The 24,641-nt window shown below is 50.8% G+C and overlaps 11 protein-coding genes across 11 annotated transcripts; 5 read left to right on the top strand and 6 right to left on the bottom strand.

Annotated features, from left to right (window-relative positions):
* Positions 1-360: 360 nt before the first annotated feature.
* EDD37DRAFT_648550 (3-keto steroid reductase) lies at positions 361-1,792 on the top strand (the record flags this gene model as incomplete). Its single annotated transcript, XM_062818027.1, has 2 exons — positions 361-377; positions 499-1,792. The coding sequence occupies 2 exons, from the start codon at positions 361-363 to the stop codon at positions 1,790-1,792; spliced, it is 1,311 nt and encodes a 436-aa protein (XP_062671990.1).
* On the bottom strand, positions 1,644-3,860 carry EDD37DRAFT_330690 (glycerol kinase). The gene is made up of 5 exons (XM_062811567.1): positions 3,694-3,860; positions 3,508-3,644; positions 2,997-3,453; positions 2,214-2,927; positions 1,644-2,145 (listed from the first exon to the last, which is right to left on the bottom strand). Exons 1-5 carry the CDS (start codon positions 3,757-3,759, stop codon positions 1,858-1,860), a joined length of 1,662 nt encoding a protein of 553 aa, XP_062671989.1. The 5' UTR covers positions 3,760-3,860; the 3' UTR covers positions 1,644-1,857.
* Positions 3,861-3,911: 51 nt separating this feature from the next.
* On the bottom strand, positions 3,912-5,695 carry EDD37DRAFT_626373 (uncharacterized protein). The gene is made up of 3 exons (XM_062816299.1): positions 5,160-5,695; positions 4,883-5,107; positions 3,912-4,834 (listed from the first exon to the last, which is right to left on the bottom strand). The coding sequence occupies exons 1-3, from the start codon at positions 5,547-5,549 to the stop codon at positions 4,406-4,408; spliced, it is 1,044 nt and encodes a 347-aa protein (XP_062671988.1). The 5' UTR covers positions 5,550-5,695; the 3' UTR covers positions 3,912-4,405.
* Positions 5,696-5,775: 80 nt separating this feature from the next.
* On the bottom strand, positions 5,776-7,772 carry EDD37DRAFT_330489 (amidohydrolase family protein). Its single transcript, XM_062811565.1, has one exon. It carries the CDS (start codon positions 7,522-7,524, stop codon positions 5,884-5,886), a length of 1,641 nt encoding a protein of 546 aa, XP_062671987.1. The 5' UTR covers positions 7,525-7,772; the 3' UTR covers positions 5,776-5,883.
* On the bottom strand, positions 7,773-10,218 carry EDD37DRAFT_330488 (synaptic vesicle transporter). Its single transcript, XM_062811564.1, has 5 exons — positions 9,851-10,218; positions 9,716-9,780; positions 9,583-9,653; positions 8,323-9,523; positions 7,773-8,263 (listed from the first exon to the last, which is right to left on the bottom strand). Exons 1-5 carry the CDS (start codon positions 9,882-9,884, stop codon positions 8,021-8,023), a joined length of 1,614 nt encoding a protein of 537 aa, XP_062671986.1. The 5' UTR covers positions 9,885-10,218; the 3' UTR covers positions 7,773-8,020.
* EDD37DRAFT_330519 (fungal-specific transcription factor domain-containing protein) lies at positions 9,927-12,517 on the top strand. Its single transcript, XM_062811566.1, has 3 exons — positions 9,927-10,447; positions 10,719-11,395; positions 11,458-12,517. The coding sequence occupies exons 1-3, from the start codon at positions 10,360-10,362 to the stop codon at positions 12,328-12,330; spliced, it is 1,638 nt and encodes a 545-aa protein (XP_062671985.1). The 5' UTR covers positions 9,927-10,359; the 3' UTR covers positions 12,331-12,517.
* A 5-nt stretch (positions 12,518-12,522) lies between these two features.
* EDD37DRAFT_330410 (cytochrome c oxidase subunit VIa) lies at positions 12,523-13,302 on the top strand. The gene is made up of 4 exons (XM_062811560.1): positions 12,523-12,798; positions 12,857-12,881; positions 12,938-13,097; positions 13,155-13,302. The coding sequence occupies exons 1-4, from the start codon at positions 12,585-12,587 to the stop codon at positions 13,206-13,208; spliced, it is 453 nt and encodes a 150-aa protein (XP_062671984.1). The 5' UTR covers positions 12,523-12,584; the 3' UTR covers positions 13,209-13,302.
* Positions 13,060-15,937, bottom strand: EDD37DRAFT_330450 (anaphase-promoting complex component APC5). The gene is made up of 2 exons (XM_062811562.1): positions 13,157-15,937; positions 13,060-13,072 (listed from the first exon to the last, which is right to left on the bottom strand). Exon 1 carries the CDS (start codon positions 15,707-15,709, stop codon positions 13,397-13,399), a length of 2,313 nt encoding a protein of 770 aa, XP_062671983.1. The 5' UTR covers positions 15,710-15,937; the 3' UTR covers positions 13,060-13,072; positions 13,157-13,396.
* Position 15,938: 1 nt separating this feature from the next.
* Positions 15,939-17,087, top strand: EDD37DRAFT_330476 (phosphoribosylaminoimidazole-succinocarboxamide synthase). Its single transcript, XM_062811563.1, has 2 exons — positions 15,939-16,194; positions 16,258-17,087. The coding sequence occupies exons 1-2, from the start codon at positions 16,051-16,053 to the stop codon at positions 17,032-17,034; spliced, it is 921 nt and encodes a 306-aa protein (XP_062671982.1). The 5' UTR covers positions 15,939-16,050; the 3' UTR covers positions 17,035-17,087.
* Positions 17,088-18,234, bottom strand: EDD37DRAFT_330426 (complex I intermediate-associated protein 30-domain-containing protein). The gene is made up of 2 exons (XM_062811561.1): positions 18,056-18,234; positions 17,088-17,973 (listed from the first exon to the last, which is right to left on the bottom strand). Exons 1-2 carry the CDS (start codon positions 18,135-18,137, stop codon positions 17,141-17,143), a joined length of 915 nt encoding a protein of 304 aa, XP_062671981.1. The 5' UTR covers positions 18,138-18,234; the 3' UTR covers positions 17,088-17,140.
* A 1,248-nt stretch (positions 18,235-19,482) lies between these two features.
* Positions 19,483-21,456, top strand: EDD37DRAFT_607675 (uncharacterized protein; the record flags this gene model as incomplete). The annotated part of the gene is made up of 6 exons (XM_062814987.1): positions 19,483-19,630; positions 19,800-20,163; positions 20,212-20,341; positions 20,394-20,645; positions 20,697-20,937; positions 20,993-21,456. The coding sequence occupies 6 exons, from the start codon at positions 19,483-19,485 to the stop codon at positions 21,454-21,456; spliced, it is 1,599 nt and encodes a 532-aa protein (XP_062671980.1).
* Between the last annotated feature and the right edge of the window lie 3,185 nt (positions 21,457-24,641).

Genomic DNA, 24,641 nt, shown 5'->3' with positions numbered 1-24,641 from the left:
TCTTGTCTATTTGGATTGGCTGATTCGGCGCATCATCCTGCTTCGCCGCTGCAACTTGCATGCCCAACTCCATTGTGGTGTAGGTCGACGTGTACAGTATTGGAAGCAAGGCTGAGAACGGAAACAATCGCAAAATGCATGGTGTATGTGGTATCGTAGGATTGAAGAGGGAAACTAAGAACGAGCAGTCGAGAACGTTGACGATGCCTCCAAGCTGGCTCCGCAATCCTGGGCATCCGAGTCGCGCCATGGACATTTCGTGTCGCTGTCGAGCGTGGGTTCCATATTTTAGATTTCCACTTTCCCCAGACCTGCAACAGATTGCAAAAGCCTCAGCTCGATAATGAGAGCCGAAAGCTCATGTCTGCACCAAACCAGTATGTGCTAGTAACAGGCGCGAACAGGTAATGAAATGCATCCTTCCAACACCGCATTGCCTACCGCATGCATCTCCACAATAAGCAGCATCTCAGACTGACTTTGTTGTCTCGCTTAAAGCGGTCTAGGTCTAGGCATCTGCTGTCGTCTCATCGACGAGTTCCTCGCATCACCCAACAATGCAGGCTCGCTAACTATCATCTTCACCACACGAACCTCTCGCAAAGCCTCCGAAACCCTTACAAGCCTCGAAAACCACCTTGCCCGGCATGGCCCCAGCAAGTCCGACCGCCAGATCTACTTCCAGCCCGAGAACGTCGAGTTGACGAACCTCCTCTCCGTTCGCGCCCTAAGTCAAAAGCTCCTCGCATCCCACATCCCGCAGCTCGACGCGATTGTCCTCAATGCAGGAATCGGCGGGTGGTCAGGCCTCAACTGGCCCGTGGCCATATGGACGGTGTTGACGAATATAAGACAAGCCACCACATGGCCTACCTTCAAGCTTGGGCTGGTCGGGCTCGTGACAAAACCACAATTCCCAGAAGGCACAAAAGCTGCTCGTGACGAGCCTATACTAGGGGAGGTGTTCTGCGCCAACACCTTCGGACACTACATGCTGGTACATTGGCTTATGCCTCTGCTCCGAGCGTGCGACTCCGCATCCCCAGGAAAGATCATATGGATCTCTTCCGTGGAAGCTGCAGCACACCACTACAACCCAGATGACCATCAAGGATTGAAGTCTTCCGCAGCCTACGAGCACACTAAGCGCTTGACTGACTACCTGGCGCTGAGCTCGGTACACCAGCCCGCAACAGGAAGCTTGGTCAAAGAATATATTACATCGTCTGACTCCGAAGAGCAGCTGCAACCTCGGTCGCAAGAGTCGGAACCGAGTTTTCTTCTGGCACATCCGGGTATCTGCACAACGACAATCATCAGTCTTTATTGGATCATACACGAATGCTACCGTCTCGGCATCTACCTCGCACGTTGGGTTGGATCGCCTTGGGCGAATGTGACGAGCTATTTGGGAGCTGCCTCAATGTCATGGCTCATTCTTGCATCGCAAGCCGAGATCAAAGCCAAAGCGGTGTCCGCCACGGGCAACCTAGGTGGACCCTGTAAATGGGGTTCTGCGATTGATCGGCTAGGTCGGTCCTCCGTTCGCGTAACGGAAGTTGAAGGCTGGGGCATCAATGGATCGGGCAACGCGTTCAAAGACAGATGGTGGGGTGGTCAGCTTGGACGAAAAACGGGCTCAGTCGATGCGACGAAGGAGGATGTTGACAATTTCCTCGCACTCGGTGCAGATGTGTGGAAGAAAATGGAATCCTTGAGAAAGGAGTGGGAGATGCGAATAGAGGAGTTCGAGGCTGACGACTCCCACAAAAGCAAGAAGGATATGTCTTGATACAAAGAGATTCATTCACCTACTTTGATAAGTATAAAAGGGTATTCCCAGTGTCACCACGACATTTACAAGTTACCCACTTCCTTCTTGCTACGTTCCTCCTCGTAGTCTTCCTCATCTTCCCAGCCCTTGCTCATCTCGACGGCCTTGCTCCACCTCCTGTACATCTTATCACTCTCCTTCTGGCCGACCTGCGGCTTGAAAAAGAAACGTCCTTCAGAGTTGACCTCTTTCAACTCGTCAAGATGTTTCCACACTTTGACGGCGAACCCTGCGGCAATGGCTGCGCCAAGAGCGGTCGTCTCGCGCATCTTGGGCCGGTCAACGGGTATCTGGATGATATCGGCTTGTGTCTGGACACGTTCTGTCAGTATGCCTGATTAACAGGTATGGATCATGGCCGCAAGCGGCGCAAACTCACCTGCATGCACAAATCACTGTTACTCATGCCGCCATCAACGGCCAACTCCTTGAGCTTGACTCCCGCGTCTTTCTCCATGGCGTCCAAGATAGCCTTGGTCTGGAAGCACGTCGCCTCGAGGGTCGCGCGCGCAATATGGCCCTTTTTTGTGTACGCGGTGATACCCCAGATCGTGCCCTTGACGTCGTCGTACCAGTACGGTGCAAACAGGCCGCTGAACGCGGTCACGAAAACCAGTCCGCCGTTATCTGGCACCGAGCGCGCCAGCTCCGACACTTGGGGACTATCGGGGAAGAATCCCAAGTTGTCGCGAAGGAACTGTATAGAAGACCCGGCCACGGCGATAGAGCCCTCGAGCGCGTACACGGGCTTGAGACCCTGTGAGGAGAAATCGTACGCGACGGTCGCGAGTAAACCGTGCTTGCTGATGACGGGCTTCTCGCCTACATTGTACAGCAGGAAACAGCCGGTTCCGTAGGTGTTCTTTGCGCGGCCGGGTGCAAACCCGCATTGTCCGACGAGCGCGGCGGACTGGTCGCCAAGACAGCCTGTGATTTTCGTGCCTTTGAGTTTGGTGGATGCGAGCTTGCCGTAGGCTTCGGGGTCGGAGGACGGGACGATCTTGGGGAGATGGAGTTTGGGCGTCTTGACATCGAGGTCGAAGAAGGAGATGAGCTCGTCGTCGTATTTGAGGTTGTGAATGTTCATGAACATCTACACAGAACCAGCGTTAGCACATGGAGAAAAAAGGAGGCGCAAGCTTTCTTCAGGGGAGCCCCTTACCGTGCGAGAAGCATTGGTCGGGTCCGTGACGAAGACATCGGCCTCAGCACCGCCATTCAGACAGTATGTAAGCCAAGAGTCGACCGTGCCGAAAGCCAGTCTGCCTTCATTGTACGCCTGCTTGACCTTTTCAACGTGTTTCAAGAGCCATAGCAATTTTGTCGACGAAGGGTACGTCGAGAGCGGCAGACCACAAAGACCCTGGAGTTTATCTGCGCCGTCGCGCCTCTTGAACTCGTGCACCATGTTGTGCGTCCGCGTGTCGGTCCATACGATTGAGTTATATAGTGGTTCGCCGGTTTTCTTGTCCCAGACGCAGGTTGTTTCGCGCTGGTTGGTAATACCGACGGCCTTGATATCCGAGAGCGAGTAGCCCTTTGACTCGAATTTTTCGCAGGCCTTGTCGATACACTCGGCTGTCGAGGAGACGAGTTCGAGGGGGTCATGTTCGTGCCAGCTGCAAGCAACATATTAGCTCCGATCATCCTGCCACTGCACCAAGCTTACTGACCCTGAATGTGGGTATATCTGCTTGAACTCGACCTGATGCTCGGCTATTGGGTTGCCCGCAGGGTCGAAGATGAGGAATCGAGTGCTCGTCGTGCCATTGTCTATGGCTCCGATGAAGGTCTTTCCGGAATGCCCGGCCTACAAGATCGTAAGACAGTGGCAGCAAGGGGGTTTATTAGGGTTCTACCATTGCGAATGATCTTGGAGATGAGGAGAAGAGGTGGTTCAGCTGTTGTTTGAGTCGCGTGAGCATGGACCGCAAGTCGAAGCAACAGAAGATGGGCTAGGCCTGTCGCCGGGTATAAGCATGCGGCAGCGGCAGCAGCGACGATAGTACTTGGATTGTTTCTCTTGTGTCCAGCTGATTTCCCTGAATCTGGTTCACAGTGTGCGGGATATCCACCGATGCGGCACTCTGCGGGGTGCAGCCAGCGACTTAACAGTTGTAGCATGATATGACGTCCCCACTCGCTACAATTTTCCCGAGTTTGTGCGCTGTTGTGCCCTTTCTTCGGGCTTGTCCTTACCGAACAGTTGCAGCAATTTCCAGCCCGCCAGCTCGGTTAACGGCAACAGTACCTGAATGGCCACGCCGGGTCCTTCCGATATTGTGGAATGGGTATATAAGTGCTCCAGAGACGGGATACTTCATGGTACAGAATGGAGACAATGGAGCAGTTTCGGCGCCAGCTCGGCCTCTGTGCTCTGCTTTCTCGTGATAAAAATCAGATCATCACGGGGCGCCGTGGGGGAAGAAAACGCTCTTCTGAAGTGACTTCTCAAACATGTTGAACAATCTTTGCTTCCTGCCTTGATATGTACAATGACGGATCCTGTAAATACTTCGCGTCTCGCGCACCAGCCCCGTCACGTGAATTGCATTTGCATCTGCAAGTCGGCTACTCGTCGTCCTCATCCTCTTCTTCCTCCTCATCACCCTCTGGCTCGGCTTCTAGCTCGTCCATCTGTTTCTTTCTGAGCTCCCTCATGCGATCAGCAGGTCCAGGTGGTCGTGTGATCAAGTCGGCGATCTGACCACGTCCAATCAAGGAGGCGACAATGCTGGCACCAACGATGAAGGTCAGGACAAATCGATATGTTCCATACCAGTTGGGAGCCCAGCCGTTAGCAGCAGCTCTGGCATCGTTGTAGTACAAGAAGGTGAAGGCCAAGAATTGAGCAATCAGACCCATCTCCGCGTGCAGCAGGAGGGTTGGCCATGCCACGGCAGTAGCAACAATACCCATCGAGTATCGGGGATAGCCTTTCTCGCCGCCGTAACCAGCCCATTCCAGGCCCCAGTGAATGGCGCCCAGGAAGGAAATGATCTTTATGCATGTCAGTACAGACGTGATATCTCGTTAGAATGGACCTACAGAAGCACCATAGCCTAGCTGGATGGGTTCGATGATGTGCAACAGCGCCTCCGCCGTCTCACCTGACATCATAAAGCCCGCGCCATGAGTGGCCGCGTATTGAATGTCAAAGGACAAATACACGGTGGTAAGGGATGTTGCAAGATATGGTACCACGCCGGCCAGGCCAACGTAAAGAGCTCGCCGGGGAACATCTCGCAAGCTGAAGGTGTCCACAATCGTTGTCTGCTCGCAATCAGTGAAGTCCGTTTCAACACCTCCCCCTCGGAAAACCCACAAAGTCTGATCTGATACCAGCCATCATATCCACATCGTCTTCGTGATCCGATGTCATTTCGCTAGCAGCCGCACGAGTACTTGACGACAAGCTCACAGCGTCCGGAAATGGCTTCATGGTCTGCTCTCCCAAGGTTTTCTCGGCTTTTTTGACATCGTATTGGGCGGCCTCGAGACCGGCTTTCGACTCGTATCGGACAAGGGATGTGTGGAAGGGACGGGCGACCGTGAGAGAGAGAACGCTTGCAGCTTTGGCAGGGCGAGCAGACGTTCGGAGAGAGGCTTTCAGAACATTGTTGTAGAGGCTCATTCGTGACTTAGGAGCTTGAACACTCGCAAAGGACCGGGGGATGGACCGGATCGCGGTCGTGCGGAACATTGTGGCTGACATTTTTGCAGCTTATGGTCGTCTAGAGTTGACTTCGATCTCGTTCCGACCGGAGTCAACTGGACTGCAGCTGCAGGACCAAGGTTAGGGAGTGGAGAGCGGGTTTGTGTTGTTCAATTGCGAATATTGAATCAAAGTGACAATTGAGGTCAAAAGGAGCTCAGCGGGAAGCTTGGACATCACCTGATTTTTGTGAGGTGACTGTGGCTGCAGCTGTGGCTCGAATTGTGGCTGCGCTCCTGTGGTGGGCACCTTACATAAGACCTTACGGAGGGGCAATTTTCAGTTGTAGGGCGCATCTTACACACCATTATCCGTACCTATCTAAATCTACATTTCAGACTTCATTGTCAAACACCCTTTGCCCCTTGTACCAAGTCTGTCTTACCTTCGCATGTAACAAGCTAGCCGGATCCCATTCCATGTCCACAACATTAAAATCGGCGCTCATGCCTGGCGCAATACTGCCGGTCCACATCTCCGCATAACGCGTGTAGGCTGCCCCAATAGTTGCAGCTTTGATCGCATTGGACAAAGAAACGGCAAAGTGCTCGTTTGTCGTGTCGAGACAATCAGGCTCAATCGCCGACCGTCTGGTGGTCGCATTGTACAGGTTCAGCAGTGGATGATGAGCTGCGGTGGGGACATCAGTACCAAATGCCATGGGTGCACCAGCCTCGAAAAATTCCCGGTAAGCAAACGCCCGCTTGCATCTGTGACTGCCGATGAGGCCTGGCCACCCGCGAAGAATAGCTGGGTCGGAATGAACAGGTTGGACAGACGCAATGATCCCCAGCTCTCCTAGTCTCTGTGCATCCTTGGCCGTGGTCAGTTCGAGATGCTCGATTCGGTGCCGACGGCGCGAGGATCTCTCTAGGCGTGCAAACGCATCAATCGCTTGGGTGACGGCCCTATCACCAATGGCGTGAACGGCGCATTGAAGACCCGCCGCGTCCGCCTGAGCCACAACTCTTGCCAATGTCTCCGCAGGCCAAATGGGCTCGACAGGATCCGCCTTGGCCCCGTACGGCTTGCTCAAAGCCGCTGTACAGCCATCGACCACTCCGTCGGCAATCAACTTGATGCCTAGCACGCAGAATGACGGTGACGTTGAAGGGTGGAACTTCCGGTGCATCTCGATGGCTTTATTCAGGTGGGTCTGAATCTCCTCGTCACTGGTACTATATGGCACAAGCCAGTAAGCACCTATGTGGAGCGGAACCTGCTGCTTTTGCCTGTACAGTTGCAACGCCGACCACTGCTCCTCATCCATGGCCATGTCGATGACTCCGGTGTAGCCCGCTTTTGAGAAAGTGGTAAGCGCACGGTGCAGGCCCGCTTGCTTTTCATCGACGGACAAAGCATTGAACAAGTATTGCGAAGCAATCAACAAGAAAGCACTTTCACTCAAGAGACCCGAAGGTTGGCCCATTTCGTCGCGATGAATCGTTCCTCCATCTGGGTCCGCCATGGAGGCAACTCCAAGCTCGTCAAGTGCAGCTTTATTGCACCACACCGAATGCAAATCTATAGCCTCGATGTAGATGGGTCGTGGATCTAGATCGTCAAGCATGGAAGCCAATGCCTCTGAAGCGACACAGGATTGCTGCCAGCCTTTGCACAGTATTCGAGCCTTATCGGGGTGGGCGCTTGCCCAAGCTTTGATCTGGGCTCGGATGTCTTCCAATGACTTGCACTTCATGACATCCAGCTTTCCAAGCGAGAGGCCGAAGTGTAGAATGTGCACATGGCTGTCGATGAAGCTTGGAGTCACCACGCGACCTTCCGCGTCAATCCCAACGGCTCCAGCGGCTCTGGCTTGAATCAACTCGTCGGAATCTTCTTCGCCAACGTACTTGATCAAGCCATTCTCGAAGATGATCGAACCCGAGATCAAGTCTTCTGACTGTGGGGAGCACGTAAAGATGCGTGCATTTCGCACAATCGTTGGTCCCACTTTTGGCTGGTGATAAATCATTTCGGGATATCTGAGTATCGCTACAATTTAGCAAGCAATGGTCGTGGAGGAGGCCTCCCTCCCAGACCGAAGGATATATGTATGTACGCTTTGAACAGACAGCCCCCATTTATCTTCGCCGCGCAACTGGCCTCTATTGGGTCTCTTCTGCTTTCCCTATCTGGACGGTGTCTGGGGCACCGACTCCCATGTGGCTTAAACTCTAAAGCTGCTGCCACGACAATACAAAGCAACATGGCGGTGCTTCTGGTTGCCACCGAGAACAAACTGCGCACGGGCGATTGCCTGCCTGGCAGCGCGATGCAGACAGCTATGGACAACACTCGGCAAACGACGAAGGCGAAAGGACAAATCTTATGTATTTCGCTTCCGTCAGCGTCCGCCCAAATTTCAATAAAGTGTCGAAAACATCTCCTAAGGAGGTCAGGCTCCTGGCGCCACAGCATCATGTCCCTTGCAGGGGCTTTTCCTTGCGTTGCCCTTTACCGGCGACGGTCTACTCGTGTTTCGAGAGGTCTTCAGCGTAGTAACGATACTTCGCTGCGCTATTGATGCGAAACCTTCTACCAAACATGATGAAGATGATGTTTCCGAGCAGAACAACGACAAAGATGACAGTCGCGGTGATGAAGACGTTCGACAAGCCCATAGCATTGATCCACGGCGTCATCGCGAAAACAAGGGCCGTTGGGCAGAGGTTTTTGACGAAGACGACGGCGACCAGGGAGTCTGAAATAATCTGGAGAGCAGGACTTCATTAGTATTCCGATGTTGCAACGCTACATTGGCAGTACTCACCTCACTGTAGGCATCGGTCAGATAAGTCAAGGACAGACTGATGGCCGGTGTCGTTCCGAAAGCGGACAACCCAAGTCCAATGCACACCACTGGCCAAGGCAGGCCGTCATTCAGACCAATGCCGAACATCAACAGCCCGGCGGCCACGAACGGTGTGAAGACCAAGATCAGCCACAGGCGCATCTCGGGCTCGTAGATTCCATTGTTTCGTTTTGCAAGGCGGAGTATCAGCCAATCGCTGAGGGGACCGCAAATCAGCGCACCTAGCATTGTACCGATGAAGCTCGGTATTCCCAGGAGACCAATCTGCTCGGGGCTGAAGTTGTACGGCGGAAGAGTCATGTATATCGAGTAAACCGTGATCGGAATGAGCACAGCCGATGCCATTGCCCCATTGAGAATCGCCATGTACATTACGCCAGGGATGTTGATGAGAATGAGGAATGGTCGGTAACTGTGGCGGACAAAGGACCGAAGGGATCCCGGCGAGGAGGACCAGAGGGCTAATTTGCTTCGATACGACTTCACTGGTATTGTTGGGTCAATCGTGACCTCGGTGGCAGCGTGTTGAGCCTCAACGCCAATAGCGTCATTGACCTCCGGATCCTTTGAGGCATCTCGTTTTGCGTCTTCGGCCTTGACCACAGGAGCGGCTTCTTCGCCAATGGACGTGGTTCTTGGGATACCGACAATGGTTTGACCGTTCCATTTCGTCTCTTCGTAGAGGAAGAAGAAGACAAGGGCACAAGCTCCTTGGAGGATCGCAAGCCACCACCAGACCCACCGCCAACCCTGGCCCACTGTTATGTAACCTGCGGCAAGAGGAGCCAACGATGCTCCGACGGTGAGGGTCCAGACATAGAAGCTGTTCATCCTGCCACGTTGGTGCACAAAGAAGACGTCCACAACGGTCATTTGAACCATGACCTCGGCCAGGGCACCCACGAAGCAACACAAGATATTGACCAGCATGAGATCGGCAACGTTCTGTTGTTTTGCGGACCAGACACTGACCGCCGCTTGGACAATCAAGCTGAACATGTAGACAGGTCGTCGACCATACTTCAAGGCGAACGGTAGAAGAAAGATGCCGCCGAGAGAAAGAGCGCCGCAACCTGCGGCGTAACTGTCGTTGAGTATAGCATAGCTGAAGCCTAGATCTAGGTTCATTGACGCCCAGGTGACCGTAACGACGTCAATCCTTTCAATGATGTTGTCAGCTGTGGATCACCACATCAACACCAAGCCACGGGCACTTACATGGCATAGACGAGGAGGACGTAAAGCGATACCAGGCCGAAGTTGAGGTTCTTCCTCCAGGTTGGCCAATTCTGCAGGCACAAGTCAGACCAGAAATGCGAAGCCTTGCCAAGGAGACTTGGATGCCATTTACCAAGGGGTCATTAGGATCGCTGGAAGGCTGCGGTTGGAGGATGACCTGGGCATTTTGATGCAAATCTGTAACGAGAATTGTAAGCCGGCATGATACATCGAACCAATGCAAAGAGCCAATGGGGATGCAACATACCTTCAATGAGATAAGTACCAGGAGGATGTGCCATGGTGGACAGGACCTTTACCACGACGAGTGACGGAAGGTACAAACTTGTGGGAGGGAAGGAGATCGCAGGTCCATGTCTCGATATCGCGGGTTCTTATACTTGACGCCATCACCGCTCGCAACGCCGAGTCGTCAGATCAGTCGCGGAGCAAAGTCCAACAGGCTGCGCGCTTAGGCAAATCTACAGATATCTGATTTGGGAATCTTCTGCCGTACTGAATCGAAGACAGTGACGAGGCTTGAAGCATTGGAGTTGATAAGGAGTTGAGTTTCGGTCGACGCCACCATTTTCGCGTAAAGCGTCTCAATTGGTCAGTTCGACAGATAACGACGGGTTCTCATGGTCTGACTTGACGTTCCGTGATGTCTTAAGAAATCCCTTGCACTCTTTCGACGTGTTGAACTCAGTGGACTGGAGCTGACAGTGCCATGATTATGTCGTGACCGAAGATGCCGCAATCGCACTGGGAGCTGCAATGAAAGAGGTAATACCTGTGGTCAAATCTTATCGGGCTCCTCGACGGCGGCCCGCCCACCTGCGCACTAAAACAGGCTGTCTTACTTGTGAGTACACGATCTCGCCAGCCAGGTTGCTGACCAAGTGGCGTTGTCTGTTGAGTACATCTTCAATTGCTGCAGGGTCCAGGGCAGTTCTGCCTTGATCCAAAGCATGGCGCATGATGCTGTGCATGAAAGACTCCGGAAAATTAAAGAGGAAACTTACCTGTTTGGACATGAAGAGCTACAGCAAGCAGCAATCAGACAATGCCACTTTTTCTGCAGATGTGCTCGCCTGCCGATATTGTTGGAAATTGCTGACAGACTGTTCAATCAGGCCGACAACGGAGGAAGAAGTGCGACGAGACTCCAAAATGCTGCCAGAATTGCACCAAAAGACGAATTCAGTGCATCTGGCCTTCTGATGGGCAGCAACGAGATGTGTCCGCGATTTCAACTCCAACTGCAATTCCCGAACAGACCGACGAGAAATCCATCCCTACACCTATACCTATAGTCGAAGACTGTGACGATGTGGTATCGCAGAGGTCTTCCAGTATCGACAGACTGGAGTCGGATGCCTCGTTAGAAATTTCGTCTTCGATATCTTTGTCGGATTCTGGTCGACGTGAACATGGTGGTTCTGCCTCACTCATACGATCTCCTTACTCGACCCCGTTAGTAGAGGGTTTGAGTTCTGGGAGTGTGCCTTTGTTCGACTTCATGCGGAGGGTCTTTGTTCCTCATCTTGTTCGGCCCGCATCCGATCCTCGCTTCATTGAGGGCTATACGTCTCAAAGTCTGCAGCTGGCATGGAACGTTCCTTTCTTGATGCATGCTTTGATGGCTTGTTCCGGTGTTGAATTCCCTGGAGATACCGGCTCCAACCGCAAGATGAGTGAATCTTATTATACTAAAGCTCTCGGCGGGTTTCGAGAGCATCTTGCTCAAGATCACTCACAGCAATCGGAGGCCATTGCTTTGCGCACAATCTTTATTCTTATCATCTACGAAGTTAGTGTTTTGAACCTCATTCCGCAACGTCACCGGGCGTAAGTAGCTGACTGTGTTTGCAGCGATCACGATTATACCCCTCAAAAGATGTCCATACTCACCTAATCGGAGCAGCAGTCCTGATAAAGTCTTGTTGTGATCACATAAACCGAAAGCCGCCAGGAAGAACGCCAGATACTTCGAATTTGGCTCGCATCCTTGCCCTAGAGGCCTTCATATTCCACACAGCTACGAGTGTTCCCTTTCAATCGCCGGCACGCCATTCAGACATCGTGGACGACGCCTTCGATAGCGCGGTCAATACACTGCAGCAGCTGCACTGGAAGGGAATGATGGATTCCCACAATTCACCCGTCTTAGGCGCTCCACCAAGATTGTTCGCATATGTACGGCAAACGGCCTTGCTCTATCAGCGATTCAAGAGCAATAATGTGCTCAAGAGTCGGCAATGTCTCAACCTCGATAAAGACCTGATGAGTTGGGACGATAAGTCCTTCGTCGCTGATTTCTCGGATCAGCATTCTGACCTTACGGCATGTTTCGTTGACGAAACCATTGGAAATCAGGATCTTTGCTTGTCAACCCGACTTCCAAGCAGCGAAGTGCTTCTTCCAGGCCTTAAGCTCTACATTCTCACCACACGAGTTCTCCTCAACCATATGATGAAGGCAGGGGACACCATGGACCGTTCATTCGCCATGTTAACTTCCGAAGCTCTGTCCCTCGCGCTTCGTATAAATCCCGCAGAGGATTACTTCGCCGACTACTATGTCTGGCCATTTTTCTGTCTAGGGGCAACCATTGCCAGTTCACATCACAAAGACATGATAATGAATAAAATCGTGGCTTTCTGGGAGGCTACCAGGAATGGTCCTATGCGACTGCTTGGGGATATGCTAACGCACGAATGGAAACAACCGAAGAGGAAATGGTAGTAATACTGTGTTAATAGCCAATATCCAAACTCCGTAGGGTTGAAGGTCGAAGTTCCACGTCGAATGACCTGAAGTCTCGACCGGAAAAATGATGCGAAAACAAAACATGATCACGTGAGACTATTAGTCATTTTGCCAAGCCAATGAATGATTCGGTCAGAGCTCATTCGCAACCGCAGCTTCGATGGCCTGACTTGACATGACTTGACCTTCGATTCTGCATCTTCCTCTCTACTCCTCAACAACTTCCAACAATGTCGTTCCAGCGTGTCGGATTGCGCTTCGCGCAGCAGCTACGCGGCTCTGCTCCTCGTTCCACCCTCCGAACTGCCCTCCAGCGACGATTCGACAGCAGCGCTGCCCATGCACCACCTCCAGGCCAAGCAGGACGCAAGTTGGTCGGCACCCAGGACAATGCTTTCAACCGGGAAAGAGCTGCGGTCAAGGCGCACGCCGCTGCTACCAGTGGTACGTTGACCCTTTTGTGAGAGAGTCCAGGAAGTTGTGGAGGCTAATGTGGACACAGACCTTTGGCGTAGACTCTCAATTTAGTACGATTCCTTTGCAACCGAATGCGTGACGACCTCATTTCTAACCTCTTTATCAGTGTTGTTGTCCCCTGCCTAATCCTCGGGGCCATCAATGCCTATAACCTGTGGACCGAGCATTGGGAACACTGGAAGCATCTTCCTCCCCTAGAGGAGCGAATTGAATACCCCTACCAAAACCTCCGGACAAAGAACTTCTTCTGGGGAGATGGTGACAAGGTTAGTAGTTTGGAGAGCTGTATGGAGACGACCGAAGCTAACGTTTGGTTTGCGCAGACCATCTTCTGGAACGACAAGGTCAACTACCACAAGAAGGACAAGCAGACCTAGATATTACGCAAGAGACAATTTTTGGCGGCTCGAATGTTGATGTCCCGTCTATGTATATATGGAGTTGAGCAGGAGCACGCACGAACAAATTCGTAGCATGGTACTGCTAGAATGCATCGATCATCATTTCATACAAACACAACCTTGGCCGCCAAGGTGGATCGTTGTTCACTTCGACCCGTTGCAAGCTAAACCCGCTGGGACCTGTATTGCTTTTCCAGCTCGAGATATTGAGTGGCAATGTCGTTGGCCAAGGTCAAATCTCCGCGCCAGTGCATGATGGTTGCTTTCTTCTTGAGCATCTCCAGCTGACCCCTCAAGTCTTCAATGTATCGAAATTGAAGATACGCATGATCAATATTTTCCATGGCTCTGCTGATGAACTCCTTCTGCTTTGTGGATTGATCTTGTTCGATTCCAGCCATTCCCATATTCGAATCCGCCAGCACTGCATGCGATCGAGCAGCCATCTCGCAATCCTGAAACTCCAGCACCTGCGGCAATACTGCCTGCAACAGGTCTGCAGCAGCCTCGAACTCCTGCAAGTCGTTAAGAATGTTTGCGAGAAACCCAACTGATTCCCACAAAGAGGGTAAGATCCTCCCTCGATACGCAATTTGGGCCGCTCGCATCACCAGGGAAAATCCCTTTAGTGCATGTCCACTCTCCGCCAGAATCCTGGCCTTGAGGTTCATCAGGCGAGTTTGAACCGCGACATCGTTAACCTCCTGATGCATATTGTGCACCACGTACTCCACTGTATTGAGTGCCTTCTCGAGATTTCCGCGACGCATCAACAGGTCAATCTCCAACAACGAGAGGGTGAAACCAATCTCTGCTTCTGGGACGCCTTGGCCGCGCAGACGCTCAAGTAAATGCTCCGCCGCATCGAGGTCATCACGATGCAGAAACCTACGGACCTTGAGCATTCCGGCATAGAAGTTTAAGTAGTTCTGAAACTTCAACACCCTCAGAACATGAGGCGGAAGACTGTCGAGCATCTCGGTGGCTTCGTTGTAGCGACCTCGCTGGACAAGTAGACCAGCCATGCGGCAATTACATTTCAGCAAGTCCTCGATCGGCGCATCTTTGGCGTGACACTGTAAAAAGGCCTGACCGCACCACCAAGCCAAATGCGTCAATCCGACACGACTGTACGCAGCACCCTTCATGAGCAAAGTCGGCCCCGTGACGCTCTGCGCTGACTTGACAATATTCAGATGCGACGCTTTAGTGATGTTCTCGAAGACAGTCGCCAGACTATCCCCGTACTGCAGACCGAGCTTGGCCTCGCTGAGCAATGTCGTGCTCAATAGACTCCACATCTCAGCATCCTTTGCTCTAGACTTGAGGAACGCCAATCCTTCGACCTCGCTTCCAAGAATGCCAGTGTTTCCTATGGGTTTCCTCTCTTGCGGAAATGACCGGCCGAAGTGGTACACCCAACTCATGCAGAAGTTGAGGCATGTGATATCTTTGTTCTCACGAGCGACAGCAATGGCTTCCTGCATCGCAGGCAATGCTTCGGCGTAAGAACCAAAATCTGCCTGCAGGATGGCGAGATTCAGAAGCGCGTACTGATAGAATGCCCGTTCGCGGGTTTGCATGGCATAGTCGAAGTAGCGGTGCAGATTGTCCAGTGCGGACGCGAAATCTCCGGCCCGCCACGAATCCAGGAAACTCAGATAGTGGCCCAGCTTGGGTATGACTGTGCCCGACTTGGCCATCTGATCCAGTCTCGTCTTCATGCCATCTGGCAAGCGGCCGCCAAGTCGCTGCAGCTCTGCGACCTGAAATTCCATGAGCTTCTCGACGTCGTAGATGCTGAACGTGCCGGTCCCAACGTGGTCTTCGTCATCGTCGGCGAGACGACCATACATGATCTGTGCGAGAGGATGTGTGGAATCGAGTTGCATTTGGGCGAAGTTCAGATCGAGCCCTGTTCTGGCGTCGGCAGGGTTCTTCCTCTCGAAGGCCTGTCGGGTTGGTAGTCTATAGGAGATAAAGTCCTGCCAGAGCGCGATGCTGTCTTGGAATTGCAGCCTCGTGTACTCTAGATGACAGCGACGGATGAAGGCGCCAAGAGGTGATGTTCGGAGAATGCGGCCGTGAGGTTGGTCGGACTCTTCTCCTGTCTCGCGTTCGCGCAAGATCTGTTCCCTCGTCTTTGTTAAGAGACATGGCAGGTTGGTGATGAAGGCGTCAAGAGCATGGGAGCAATCGATCGTCCATAGTCTTCTTAGTAGGAGATCGTATAGCGATCGTCCTGGCCGCCACGCGGAGGGGTGAGGGGCCAGGGTGGACTCGAACAATGATACCGGCAATGCATAATCGTTCCCCGTGCCTTCAAGCGAAGATTCAGAGACTTTGGATGTCGGTGTGATATGGCTGAGCAGGAATGTTAACACAGTTGTGGCTGCTGATGTTGGGACGAGATCCTCTGCATAGATCAAGGCCACCACGAGTAATGTAACTTTCGCTGGCGTTAAATAGCGGCCCATGTTGTCGTCAGTGCTGCGATCATGACAGACTCTCTACTAGGCCACCAGCTGCAGATGCTTTGCCGATCTGCTTCATCCATCAAACACCATGATTTGTTGTCGGGGCTGAATGTTGAGACTTCCAGATGTATTCACTCTGCGCGCTCAAGGGAGACAATCGTCGCCGACGCGTTGCTGAAAGATGATTGGCGGACGTGAAGTTTGCTTTGTTTGCACCAATTTTTTCCTTCTCTTGTAACAGTGTTGATGATTCCCACGAGACTTGCTGCAAGCACCGTACATCTAGTCGTTCATCCTGTATACAGCACTTCTTGGAGACAAGTTCGCCATATCCTTCCGCCATGGCATTTGTCAAGCCCGATTTTGGGGACGCTCTGCCTCTAGTAGCGTCTGGCAAAGTCCGCGAACTTTACGATGTTGACTCGAAATCTTTACTATTCGTGGCTTCGGACCGAATATCTGCTTACGACGTGATCATGCAAAATGTGCGCCTTGACAGCTTGAATTGATTCTATGCCAATCTCTCATCAGCAATTAACCTCTTCTAGGGCGTCCCAGACAAAGGGCTGGTTTTGACACTCATAACTGCGCACTGGTTCCAGTACCTGCAAAAGCAAATCCCAGACCTGAAAACACATTTCCTATCCCTCGACTTGCCGTCCGCCGTACCGCAGGACCAAAAGTCTGGCCTCAAGGGCCGGAGCATGCTTGTGCGCAAGCTCAAGGTATTCCCAGTCGAAGCCATCGTCAGAGGATACATTACGGGCTCAGCGTGGTCTTCATACAAGAAAACTGGTGAGGTGAATGGAAAGAAGATGCCTGAAGGGCTAGAAGAGTCACAAGAGTTGCCTGAGCCGATATATACACCTAGCACAAAAGCAGAACTTGGTCAGCACGACGAGAACATCTCCACAGAGCAAGCGGCAAAGCTTGTGGGAGAGAAGTATGCGAAGCGCATTGAGGACCTTTCCCTCCAAGTCTACAAGACTGCAAGGGATTATGCCAAAGAGAAAGGGATCATCATTGCGGATACCAAATTCGAGTTCGGACTGGACGAGGAGACAGACGAGGTTGTGCTTGTAGACGAAGTCCTGACCCCGGACAGCTCAAGATTCTGGGCCAAGTCAACGTACAAGGTTGGTCAAGGTCAGGACAGTTTTGACAAGCAGTTCCTTCGAGACTGGTTAACAAAGAATGGGCTGAAAGGCAAGGAGGGCGTGTCGATGCCAGAAGACGTGGTCGAGGCTACTCGCGCCAAATACCTTGAAGCGTTCAAGATCCTGACTGGCAAGTCCCTGCAGGATACATTGCAAGAGCTCAAATAGAAAACATATTGCATCTGTCGTTGCAGTCCCAGTATCCGTCGCTCAATTTGCTCGCTTTAGAAGCACAAGCTTTTCCTCCTAATTCCACAGTTCGTCACGTACTTGTTCATCTCATTCCTGATCTGTCCTGCGTTCCAACTTTACCAAAGTGTGGCACTCTTTCGCGGAAGCTCTTCTTCTCCACCGGCATGTTTCTCTTCTCTTCTTCCTTTTGTGCTAGCTTTTCCGCCGTGACCTCGCCTAGCCTTGCACTTCCCTGGTCGCCATCTTCCCAACCAGTCCGTCCGTCAACCTGACCACGCTCGTTCAAGTTCGTAGCCCACATCGCCGCGATTCCCAACTCAAACGGACCAGGTTGTCTGTCGATCAGCCCAATGCCGAAGCTCTTCACTTTTTGCCGTAGCATCTCGGATTGCGGCTCCGTGACAACGCCGTGGTTTGTTCGCACGAATTCGTGTAGTTTTATCCAAACGGTCTCCCACTGTCCCGGGTCATCCGTTCCTTCCGCTCCTTTGTGGTGTTTCGTATACAATCTGTGTTGGTGTATGTCTGACTCCACGATCGAGTCTGTTTGTACATTGACAAAGTATTTTCTTCCATCGCTCTTCACCCGTAGGGCCAGATACATGTAGGTATCCACGTTCCACATCAGTTCGCCCCATAGTGTTCTTCCTCGATCTTGATTCCTCCATGCCGCATAGCCCGTCCGGTTGATATCAGGTCTGTTCGCAGGAAGTTTGGTGGAGATGTTGCCACGAAAGAGGATGTGCGCTGGAGTGTTTGACGAGGCGTCTGCAGGCTTTTGCGTGAGTTCGGCTGTTGAGAATCCACCGACTGACTGGTCTGTCATGGTCTTCAAGGTGCTGGTGGTCTCTGGATCTGCGAAATCGAAGATAGGATAGGGCGTGAGAGGTAGATGAAGTCCTTCCAGGTTGAGAGCTACCACCATAGCATGTCAGCGCCATCGTTCATTCTTCATAGCACACTCCGTGCACCCAACGGCTTCGGGCACCCGACTCACCAAACTTGGTTGCCCGCTTCAACTCTGACGTTGTATTACGCCAGAAGCCAGGCGCACAGCGCCGCACACTGGGGACGAACATGGTGTTTGCGATGGTGCGCACCGTGCTTCAAAGAAGCATGGTCATTATGAAGGGTCGGTTGTGCATCCGGGTCGCGACCGTCTCAGTCGAATGTTAACGTCACTTTGACTCTGGTCGCCTTCCTTTCGTCCATCGTGATGCGATGTGCCTCGGGTAGAGCCGCTAGCGGCCGGCGCTAATGCACGTTTATTCTGACCTGCCCCTATGTACCTTCCAAAACTCGTTAGCGTGATATCTCCGCCCGGCGAGGCTGAAGAATGTCTGTACCCCTTTATTCCCGCCTTCTTTGCTTTGCTCTATTGTTTGCAGCCCCAACAGACAGCGTAGGGACTTGTCCACCGTGCCAACAACTATTTTCTCTGTTCCTGCACCCCCAGACATGGTTTTCTTTGTGTTTCTCGTCCCACAAGAGCCCATAGGGTGTCTTCATCGTCAAAGGTAGGGCGAGACTGTGAGTTCCAATGTTTCTTGCTGTTCCAAAGATAGTTTGATGATTTAATGTCCACTTCTGGTGGAAGAAAACTGAAAGGGCCTTTTGCGAGCCTGGTACTGATCCTTGTGGACTCTAAAAGGATCCCAGAGGGTCCAGTGCCCTATTCAAGGTATTAGCGATTGCTAAGAGCCATAAAGAAGATATACAAAGCCCTTCAGGAGATAAGAGCCGCCTGGTCGATTGATATCCCGCTCCCGACAACCTATACTTACCTTTGCCGTTAGGGAAAGATATTAATGACCCCGGGACGCCAGATACAGTTACTACTACCTACCTAGGGCTCCTAGGGACTATATCTGATGGGTATGGAGCAAGAAAAGGAGATCTTCGTCCTGAGGTCGTCGTCGACAGCCTGTGAACAATCGACATAGCTGCGCCCCCTGATACTGGTCTTGCACCTTCGGGAAAGGTGGTCTATGAGGGCATTCACCTGATTGAAGCGCATCTAGGGTCCGAAAACCGGAAGGACATGCTTCTCTGGCCTATAGGAAGAGAGTCCGGAGCCTGTTGGGGGGCTGTTAAGATGAACAAGTGAAGGGAAGTCAATGCCAAGCCTCCGCCGGTTTGGGGCCTCTCTGTTTGACTCTTTCACTTTCTTCACCTCACTTTCCTCTCTCTTGACCTTTACCATCACCATCACCTTCTCTCGTCGTTTGCAGCTCGTTTCCTGGGCTCTACAAGCTTAAAATACCTTCCAAACGCTTTTTTCGGTGAGTTTTCCTATACAAAAGGTCGAGGAAGCTCTTCCGCGACGATTTCAGGTTATTTTCAGCCTCTAACCAGTGATTCTAGTCTATCAATACCTCATTTCGGCTCGAACTCTTCTCTAGACCTCCTCCTTAACAAATCGTCATGTCGGCAATGCTTCCCGGCGGTGATCCTGCGCAGTCCGCTGCTAAAACCCCTCCTCCACCTTCCGCCGCCCCAGAAAAGGCTTCTATTACTGAGGAGAACGGTGCTCCAGAGGCTGAGATCGTCCCGGAAGCTGTGCCTCTTCCAGGTGAGTACTTCTCCGTCTCTATCACCCTCCTTGAGAGCGCAAAAAGGATCGACGTCGACGATTTCAGGGGCTAAAAGGGCTTGAAGGTCTACTAAAACACCTCTAAGGACCACGTTCCACAAGAACTCTTCCCTGTTTATACCATTTACTAACATTTTCCATCGTCTAGACTCTATTCCCACTACTCCTGCCCTCCCAGCTGGTCCAGAGACCCCTGTCGGTCCAGGAACTCCTATCGAAACCCCTGTCGTCCATGGCAAAGCTGAAGAAACCCCTGTCGTTCATGGCGAAGCTGCTTTGGACACCATTGCGCCTCGAGCTGACGACGATGTCTTTGCTTCTACGACTCCACAAGGTTCTGCTCCAAACACTGCTGCTCCACATCCAGTTGCCGAACGTGTTCTTCGCAACCTTCAAGCTCCATTGATCACCTACAAGGGCTTCATCCCTCGTGCAGACCGTGCCAGTCACGTTCCAACTGCAAAGAATGCTCAGGGCATCTATCCACCAGATGCTGCTATGTTCGTCGCCAAGTAAGTACACAAAGGAGCGGACCAGAACACCATACTGACACTCCACAGTCTCTCTGACCATCGCACCGAGGATCAATTGGAAGTCTCATGCCACGAGGCCTTTGATGGCTTTGGCCCAAACTTCGTGACCATCAAGGCCGACGGTCGTGGCCATCCTTTCGGCGTTGTGCAGTTCGAGGTACATTCTCCAGACTGCATTGCCCGGCGTACAATGCTAATTATGAATGCAGAGCATCGAGGATGCAAACAATGCTTTCAGCTCTATCTCTAACCTCATCCTTGACGGTCGCAAGATCAGATTGGAACGTCTCAAGGCCGAACGTGCTGTCATACTCAGCAGAAAGGACGGAACGCCTGCGACCGAGCAAGAAGCTCGTGGTCTGCTTGAACAATACGGGCCAATCGAGACTATTGCTGCTGACAGCTCTGGACGCTTGTTCATCAAGTTCGTCTACTATTTGGACTGCCGTGACGCTTTGAAGGTAAGGACTTCTGCTTATCTTCTACTTTTTATGGCTCTAACACGGCAACAGGGTCATCACAATGCTACCAGCGCGTTCATTCTTGTCATGGCTCCGTCTGAACAACCACGTCTCATTCCAGGTCGTGGTGGCTCTCCCATGGTTCGCGGTTTCAATCCTGCTCGCTCTGCTGTCGACCAGAAGTCGGTCTACGTCGGTGGCCTCGGCGAAGGTGCGACCAAGAAGGAATTGGAGGATCTATTCAGCGAATTTGGCAAGGTGATTCAAATCAACATCATCAGAAAGACCTTCAGTAAGCCTCCTGTCCCCTTCCACCGTCTTGCAGCACATTCTGACCTCCTAAACAGTGGATAATGGCGTCAACATCTTCGCTTTCATCGAGTTCAGCAGCCCACACGAGGCAGATCGTGCTGCTCAAGCCGAACGCTATCTGCATGGCTACAAGCTTCGCATCGAGGCAAAGGAGTACTCAGTCCGTCGTCGCTATGCTGCTCAAATTGGTGCTCCTCGCTCTGTTCGTGCTCCTGAACCCAGATTCGTCGAGCTCGATCGCGGCTTCTCTCTTGCTCCTCCACCAATGCAGTACAACTACGAGTACGGCATGCATCAGATGACCCCTCCCTCCCACCATGGATATGGTGCTGGAGCCTACAACTACGGCCAAATGGCCTACACCACACCACCAAACCAGGGCTACATGCTCCCAATGGGCATGTTTTCGCCAACTCCGCCACAGACCGGTGCCCAGTATGGGTACCCCGCTCAGTATTACATGGGCGCAATCGACGAGGCTGATGAGAATGGATATTGACCAAGTCCCGGCGTTAAAGGCGCAAGTTCAGGCGTTGACATAGTGAAAATGAAGTGATCATACCTTGGGCTGTTGCTGCAATTGCAGCAATTGCACAATCGTGCATTTACATAGGGCTTTTGCAAATGAAAATGTCGATTTTACAGATGATGTGTTTCGCTCATGTTTTCCCCCATACATTTTGTATGTGAAATGAAATATGCCGTACATGATAGTTGTAGTAGTAATATGCAACTCGTTAGTGTTTGGATATGACTTTGTAGTTGTTTGATTTTACCTATTTACATAGCGATCCGCACGATTTTACCCCCTTAACGATGGCGCAAATCCGTTGGACAACGATATGAATGTCTAAACGATTTCATAGCGTGTTTTTTCCGCCAACGAGGTGCACCGTTCGCTCAGGTCGACGACAACGGCTCATTCAATGTGATTTCCAGCTAATTTCAACCCTTGTTTCTTCCGGCTTCTAGACATATCGTTATACTGGGTGCGCTACAACGGTGTATCGATTATATTATTCTCAATAGTCCCGGTGCTAATTTCACTCTTATCCTTTATGTTTTACTCGTTCATATAGACGGACGACAATAGCACACCGCAACTAACTATATCGCTATAATAGGCGTCTAACAACTGCATATCGAATGTGCTTAACTCATTAGTCTCGGTGCTAGTTTCATTCTCATTCTCTATAGTTTAGTCGTTGAGGCGGACATACAATGAATACACAAGTCAGGTCGATTGTATCGTTAAAACAGGTGTATAACAACGGTATATCGATTATCTGATGCTCAATAGTCTTGGTACCGGTTTCATTTTCATTCTTTATAGTCCACTAGTTGAAGTAGGCGGACGACAATCAAACACCGCAGAATAGCTAGGCACTAAGGTCAGAGTGCGACAAGAATATATCGAATAAAACTATAGCGTTAGAAATAGCGGACGACGAGTATATAATAGCTCATGATTGAGTTGCTAGGATCAGCGGACGCCACCAACACTCCGGGCTATCACTATAACGTTATGATAAGAGGACGACACGGACGGATAAGCCTATATCATATCGCTGGCATAGGCGGACGATAGACGGATATTAGGCTATAACTACATCGATAGAATTGGTGGGCAACAACAATACATTAGTGTAAATATATATCGTTGATAATGGCGGAGGACAACTACGCACCGGGCTATGACTATGCCACTGAGCTGGGCGTGGGACAGACTTCAATCGTGTAGCATAACAAAGATTGACGAAGACAGTCGCTTGGTTATCAGTTTGTCAACATCCTCAATGAAATACCGTCGAGCCCCCTTGTCAACTAAGTGGACTCATTGTATGCCTCCATGTCTCACACCGTTGGCAGCAACAATATTATCAAAGCGATCACTCAAGAATCTGCCATGCCAGAAACCACCAGGCGGTTCCGTCCCAGAGAATGACTGCCAAAGCAAAGAGCCCATTGAGATGATGGGATTCATGATCTGCAGCATAATGGACAATCTACTACTTTGACACTTACGGAAGAGCGGTCAAGTTGGATTATCAATTCCTGTCCCAGTCATCGGCCCCAATCACGCACATCGAGGGAGACTGAGCCCTTTGTTTGTTGACGCAGCTGAGTCTTGATCCGGCGCGTGTATTGCCCGCGCTATGTTCTTCCTCATCAAGAGCTGCTCCCTAGCAGCTGGATGTTCTGGAGCTTCGAACAAGCGATGGGGGTGTCGAAGGACTCTTCGACTACTTTGGCCTGATCGCAGAGCGTCTGCACCAGGCAGGTGTGGACATGGGAGATCCAGTATCTCGCGCCGAGCAGCGCAGTGGACAGAGGGATGTCATTTACGTCTTGGCTGGACTGCAACATTGTATGTGGCATCCTCATGGCTCAGCGTAGTCATCAGCTCAAATGCAGGCTGTCCTTAGAGCATGTGGAGACATTTCTCAGCGCGTTGGCACGAGAAGCCACCGATGCTCGACTCAACGCCAAAATTGGTCTCCAACAGACACAATCTTGTCAGACTTATGCATTTCCAGCCCTCTGCATTACTAATCACGTGACTCTCTGGCCACCTAGGTGCCCTCCTATAGTATATAGTTGGCTCCCTCCCAGGAGCCCTTGTTATCCAATAGAGATTCTTTTCCACTTCTCATACCTATGTCTTTAATAGGTTATGAGCCCGGTAGGCGCTAGCCCTAAGGGTATCTTTCACTCCGTTATAGCTACGTTACTACCTTCTACTTAATACTATATTAGTACTATAAGACTAAGTTCTAGGCTCTCCTAAACGATTAGATACCTAAGACCTCTATCTTATACTTCTATATAGGCGAAGTCTAGATATTAATATATCTTAGACAATATCTTAAAATCTCTTTAAATACTAATAGAAAGTAGTTTAGTACCACTAAAAAATCTTTAAAACCTCCTAAAGCCTACGGTCTAGGTACTTAATAGATAGTCTTAATAAATATACGCCGTATACTACGCCCTTTAATTAGCGGAAGTTAGTCGCGTCTTAACTTTAAGAAGACTATAATACTATCTACAAAAATTAGAGGATAAGGCCTAATACCCTAAAAAATCTTTAACTTATAAGCCTAACCTCTCTAGTTTTTTTTATTTACTAATCTTTTAACTAATGATTAATAGCTTAGAAAAAGCTATAGTCGAAGAGTTCGAATTTACTATTCTAGGGCCTTTATAGGCTAAGAGTAAGTACCCTAAACTATTTGTTAATAGGCCTTTAAAGAAGACTTAGAAGAGTAGTACTAGAAAACAAAAGATAAGTAGTAAAGTCTAGTCTTTTAACGTTGATAAAGAGGCCTAGATAATAGGCGATATCTCCTAAAGATATAAGAAGTTAAATATTAGTTCTCCTTATATCTAAGACCCCTCTATACGCGAACGCTCCGCTTCTATAGACTTAGAAACTAAGTCTAATCGAATCGAAAAAGTCCTCGCTAACGTTATAAATAAATACTCTAATACCTCTCTTATAATATCGTTCGAATCCTACGATCGCCTAAACTAAGCACTCCCTTTTAGTATCGTTACTATAATTCTCGAAGATATCGAGACTTACGAAGTATAGTTAAAAAAGATATTATAGTACTTATAATTTATTTAAGTTATATTTCTTATCGATAATAACTATATTATATTCGTATTATTTACGAATAG

The sequence above is a fragment of the Exophiala viscosa genome (genome assembly GCF_022695815.1).
Source record: "Exophiala viscosa unplaced genomic scaffold EDD37scaffold_3, whole genome shotgun sequence".
Classification (NCBI taxonomy): Eukaryota; Fungi; Ascomycota; class Eurotiomycetes; order Chaetothyriales; family Herpotrichiellaceae; genus Exophiala; species Exophiala viscosa.
This window is presented reverse-complemented; position numbering and strand designations above follow the sequence as displayed.

Excerpts from the sequence above, each read along its gene's own strand:
- EDD37DRAFT_330690 (XM_062811567.1), bottom strand. The coding sequence starts at position 3,759 with ATGCTCACGCGACTCAAACAACAGCTGAACCACCTCTTCTCCTCATCT. Across the intron at positions 3,454-3,507 it reads CAGATATACCCACATTCAGG|CTGGCACGAACATGACCCCC; the intron begins GTCAGTAAGCTT and ends TGTTGCTTGCAG. Across the intron at positions 2,146-2,213 it reads ACAGTGATTTGTGCATGCAG|ACACAAGCCGATATCATCCA; the intron begins GTGAGTTTGCGC and ends GAACGTGTCCAG.
- EDD37DRAFT_626373 (XM_062816299.1), bottom strand. The coding sequence starts at position 5,549 with ATGTCAGCCACAATGTTCCGCACGACCGCGATCCGGTCCATCCCCCGG. Across the intron at positions 5,108-5,159 it reads CTGGTATCAGATCAGACTTT|ACAACGATTGTGGACACCTT; the intron begins GTGGGTTTTCCG and ends GATTGCGAGCAG. Across the intron at positions 4,835-4,882 it reads AGCTAGGCTATGGTGCTTCT|ATCATTTCCTTCCTGGGCGC; the intron begins GTAGGTCCATTC and ends ACATGCATAAAG.
- EDD37DRAFT_330489 (XM_062811565.1), bottom strand. The coding sequence starts at position 7,524 with ATGATTTATCACCAGCCAAAAGTGGGACCAACGATTGTGCGAAATGCA.
- EDD37DRAFT_330488 (XM_062811564.1), bottom strand. The coding sequence starts at position 9,884 with ATGGCACATCCTCCTGGTACTTATCTCATTGAAG. Across the intron at positions 9,781-9,850 it reads TGGTACTTATCTCATTGAAG|ATTTGCATCAAAATGCCCAG; the intron begins GTATGTTGCATC and ends TTCTCGTTACAG. Across the intron at positions 9,654-9,715 it reads GCGATCCTAATGACCCCTTG|AATTGGCCAACCTGGAGGAA; the intron begins GTAAATGGCATC and ends TTGTGCCTGCAG.
- EDD37DRAFT_330519 (XM_062811566.1), top strand. The coding sequence starts at position 10,360 with ATGAAAGAGGTAATACCTGTGGTCAAATCTTATCGGGCTCCTCGACGG. Across the intron at positions 10,448-10,718 it reads TAAAACAGGCTGTCTTACTT|GCCGACAACGGAGGAAGAAG; the intron begins GTGAGTACACGA and ends CTGTTCAATCAG. Across the intron at positions 11,396-11,457 it reads TTATTCTTATCATCTACGAA|CGATCACGATTATACCCCTC; the intron begins GTTAGTGTTTTG and ends CTGTGTTTGCAG.
- EDD37DRAFT_330410 (XM_062811560.1), top strand. The coding sequence starts at position 12,585 with ATGTCGTTCCAGCGTGTCGGATTGCGCTTCGCGCAGCAGCTACGCGGC. Across the intron at positions 12,799-12,856 it reads GCACGCCGCTGCTACCAGTG|ACCTTTGGCGTAGACTCTCA; the intron begins GTACGTTGACCC and ends ATGTGGACACAG. Across the intron at positions 13,098-13,154 it reads TCTGGGGAGATGGTGACAAG|ACCATCTTCTGGAACGACAA; the intron begins GTTAGTAGTTTG and ends TGGTTTGCGCAG.
- EDD37DRAFT_330450 (XM_062811562.1), bottom strand. The coding sequence starts at position 15,709 with ATGGGCCGCTATTTAACGCCAGCGAAAGTTACATTACTCGTGGTGGCC.
- EDD37DRAFT_330476 (XM_062811563.1), top strand. The coding sequence starts at position 16,051 with ATGGCATTTGTCAAGCCCGATTTTGGGGACGCTCTGCCTCTAGTAGCG. Across the intron at positions 16,195-16,257 it reads ACGACGTGATCATGCAAAAT|GGCGTCCCAGACAAAGGGCT; the intron begins GTGCGCCTTGAC and ends AACCTCTTCTAG.
- EDD37DRAFT_330426 (XM_062811561.1), bottom strand. The coding sequence starts at position 18,137 with ATGTTCGTCCCCAGTGTGCGGCGCTGTGCGCCTGGCTTCTGGCGTAAT. Across the intron at positions 17,974-18,055 it reads GAAGCGGGCAACCAAGTTTG|CTCTCAACCTGGAAGGACTT; the intron begins GTGAGTCGGGTG and ends CTATGGTGGTAG.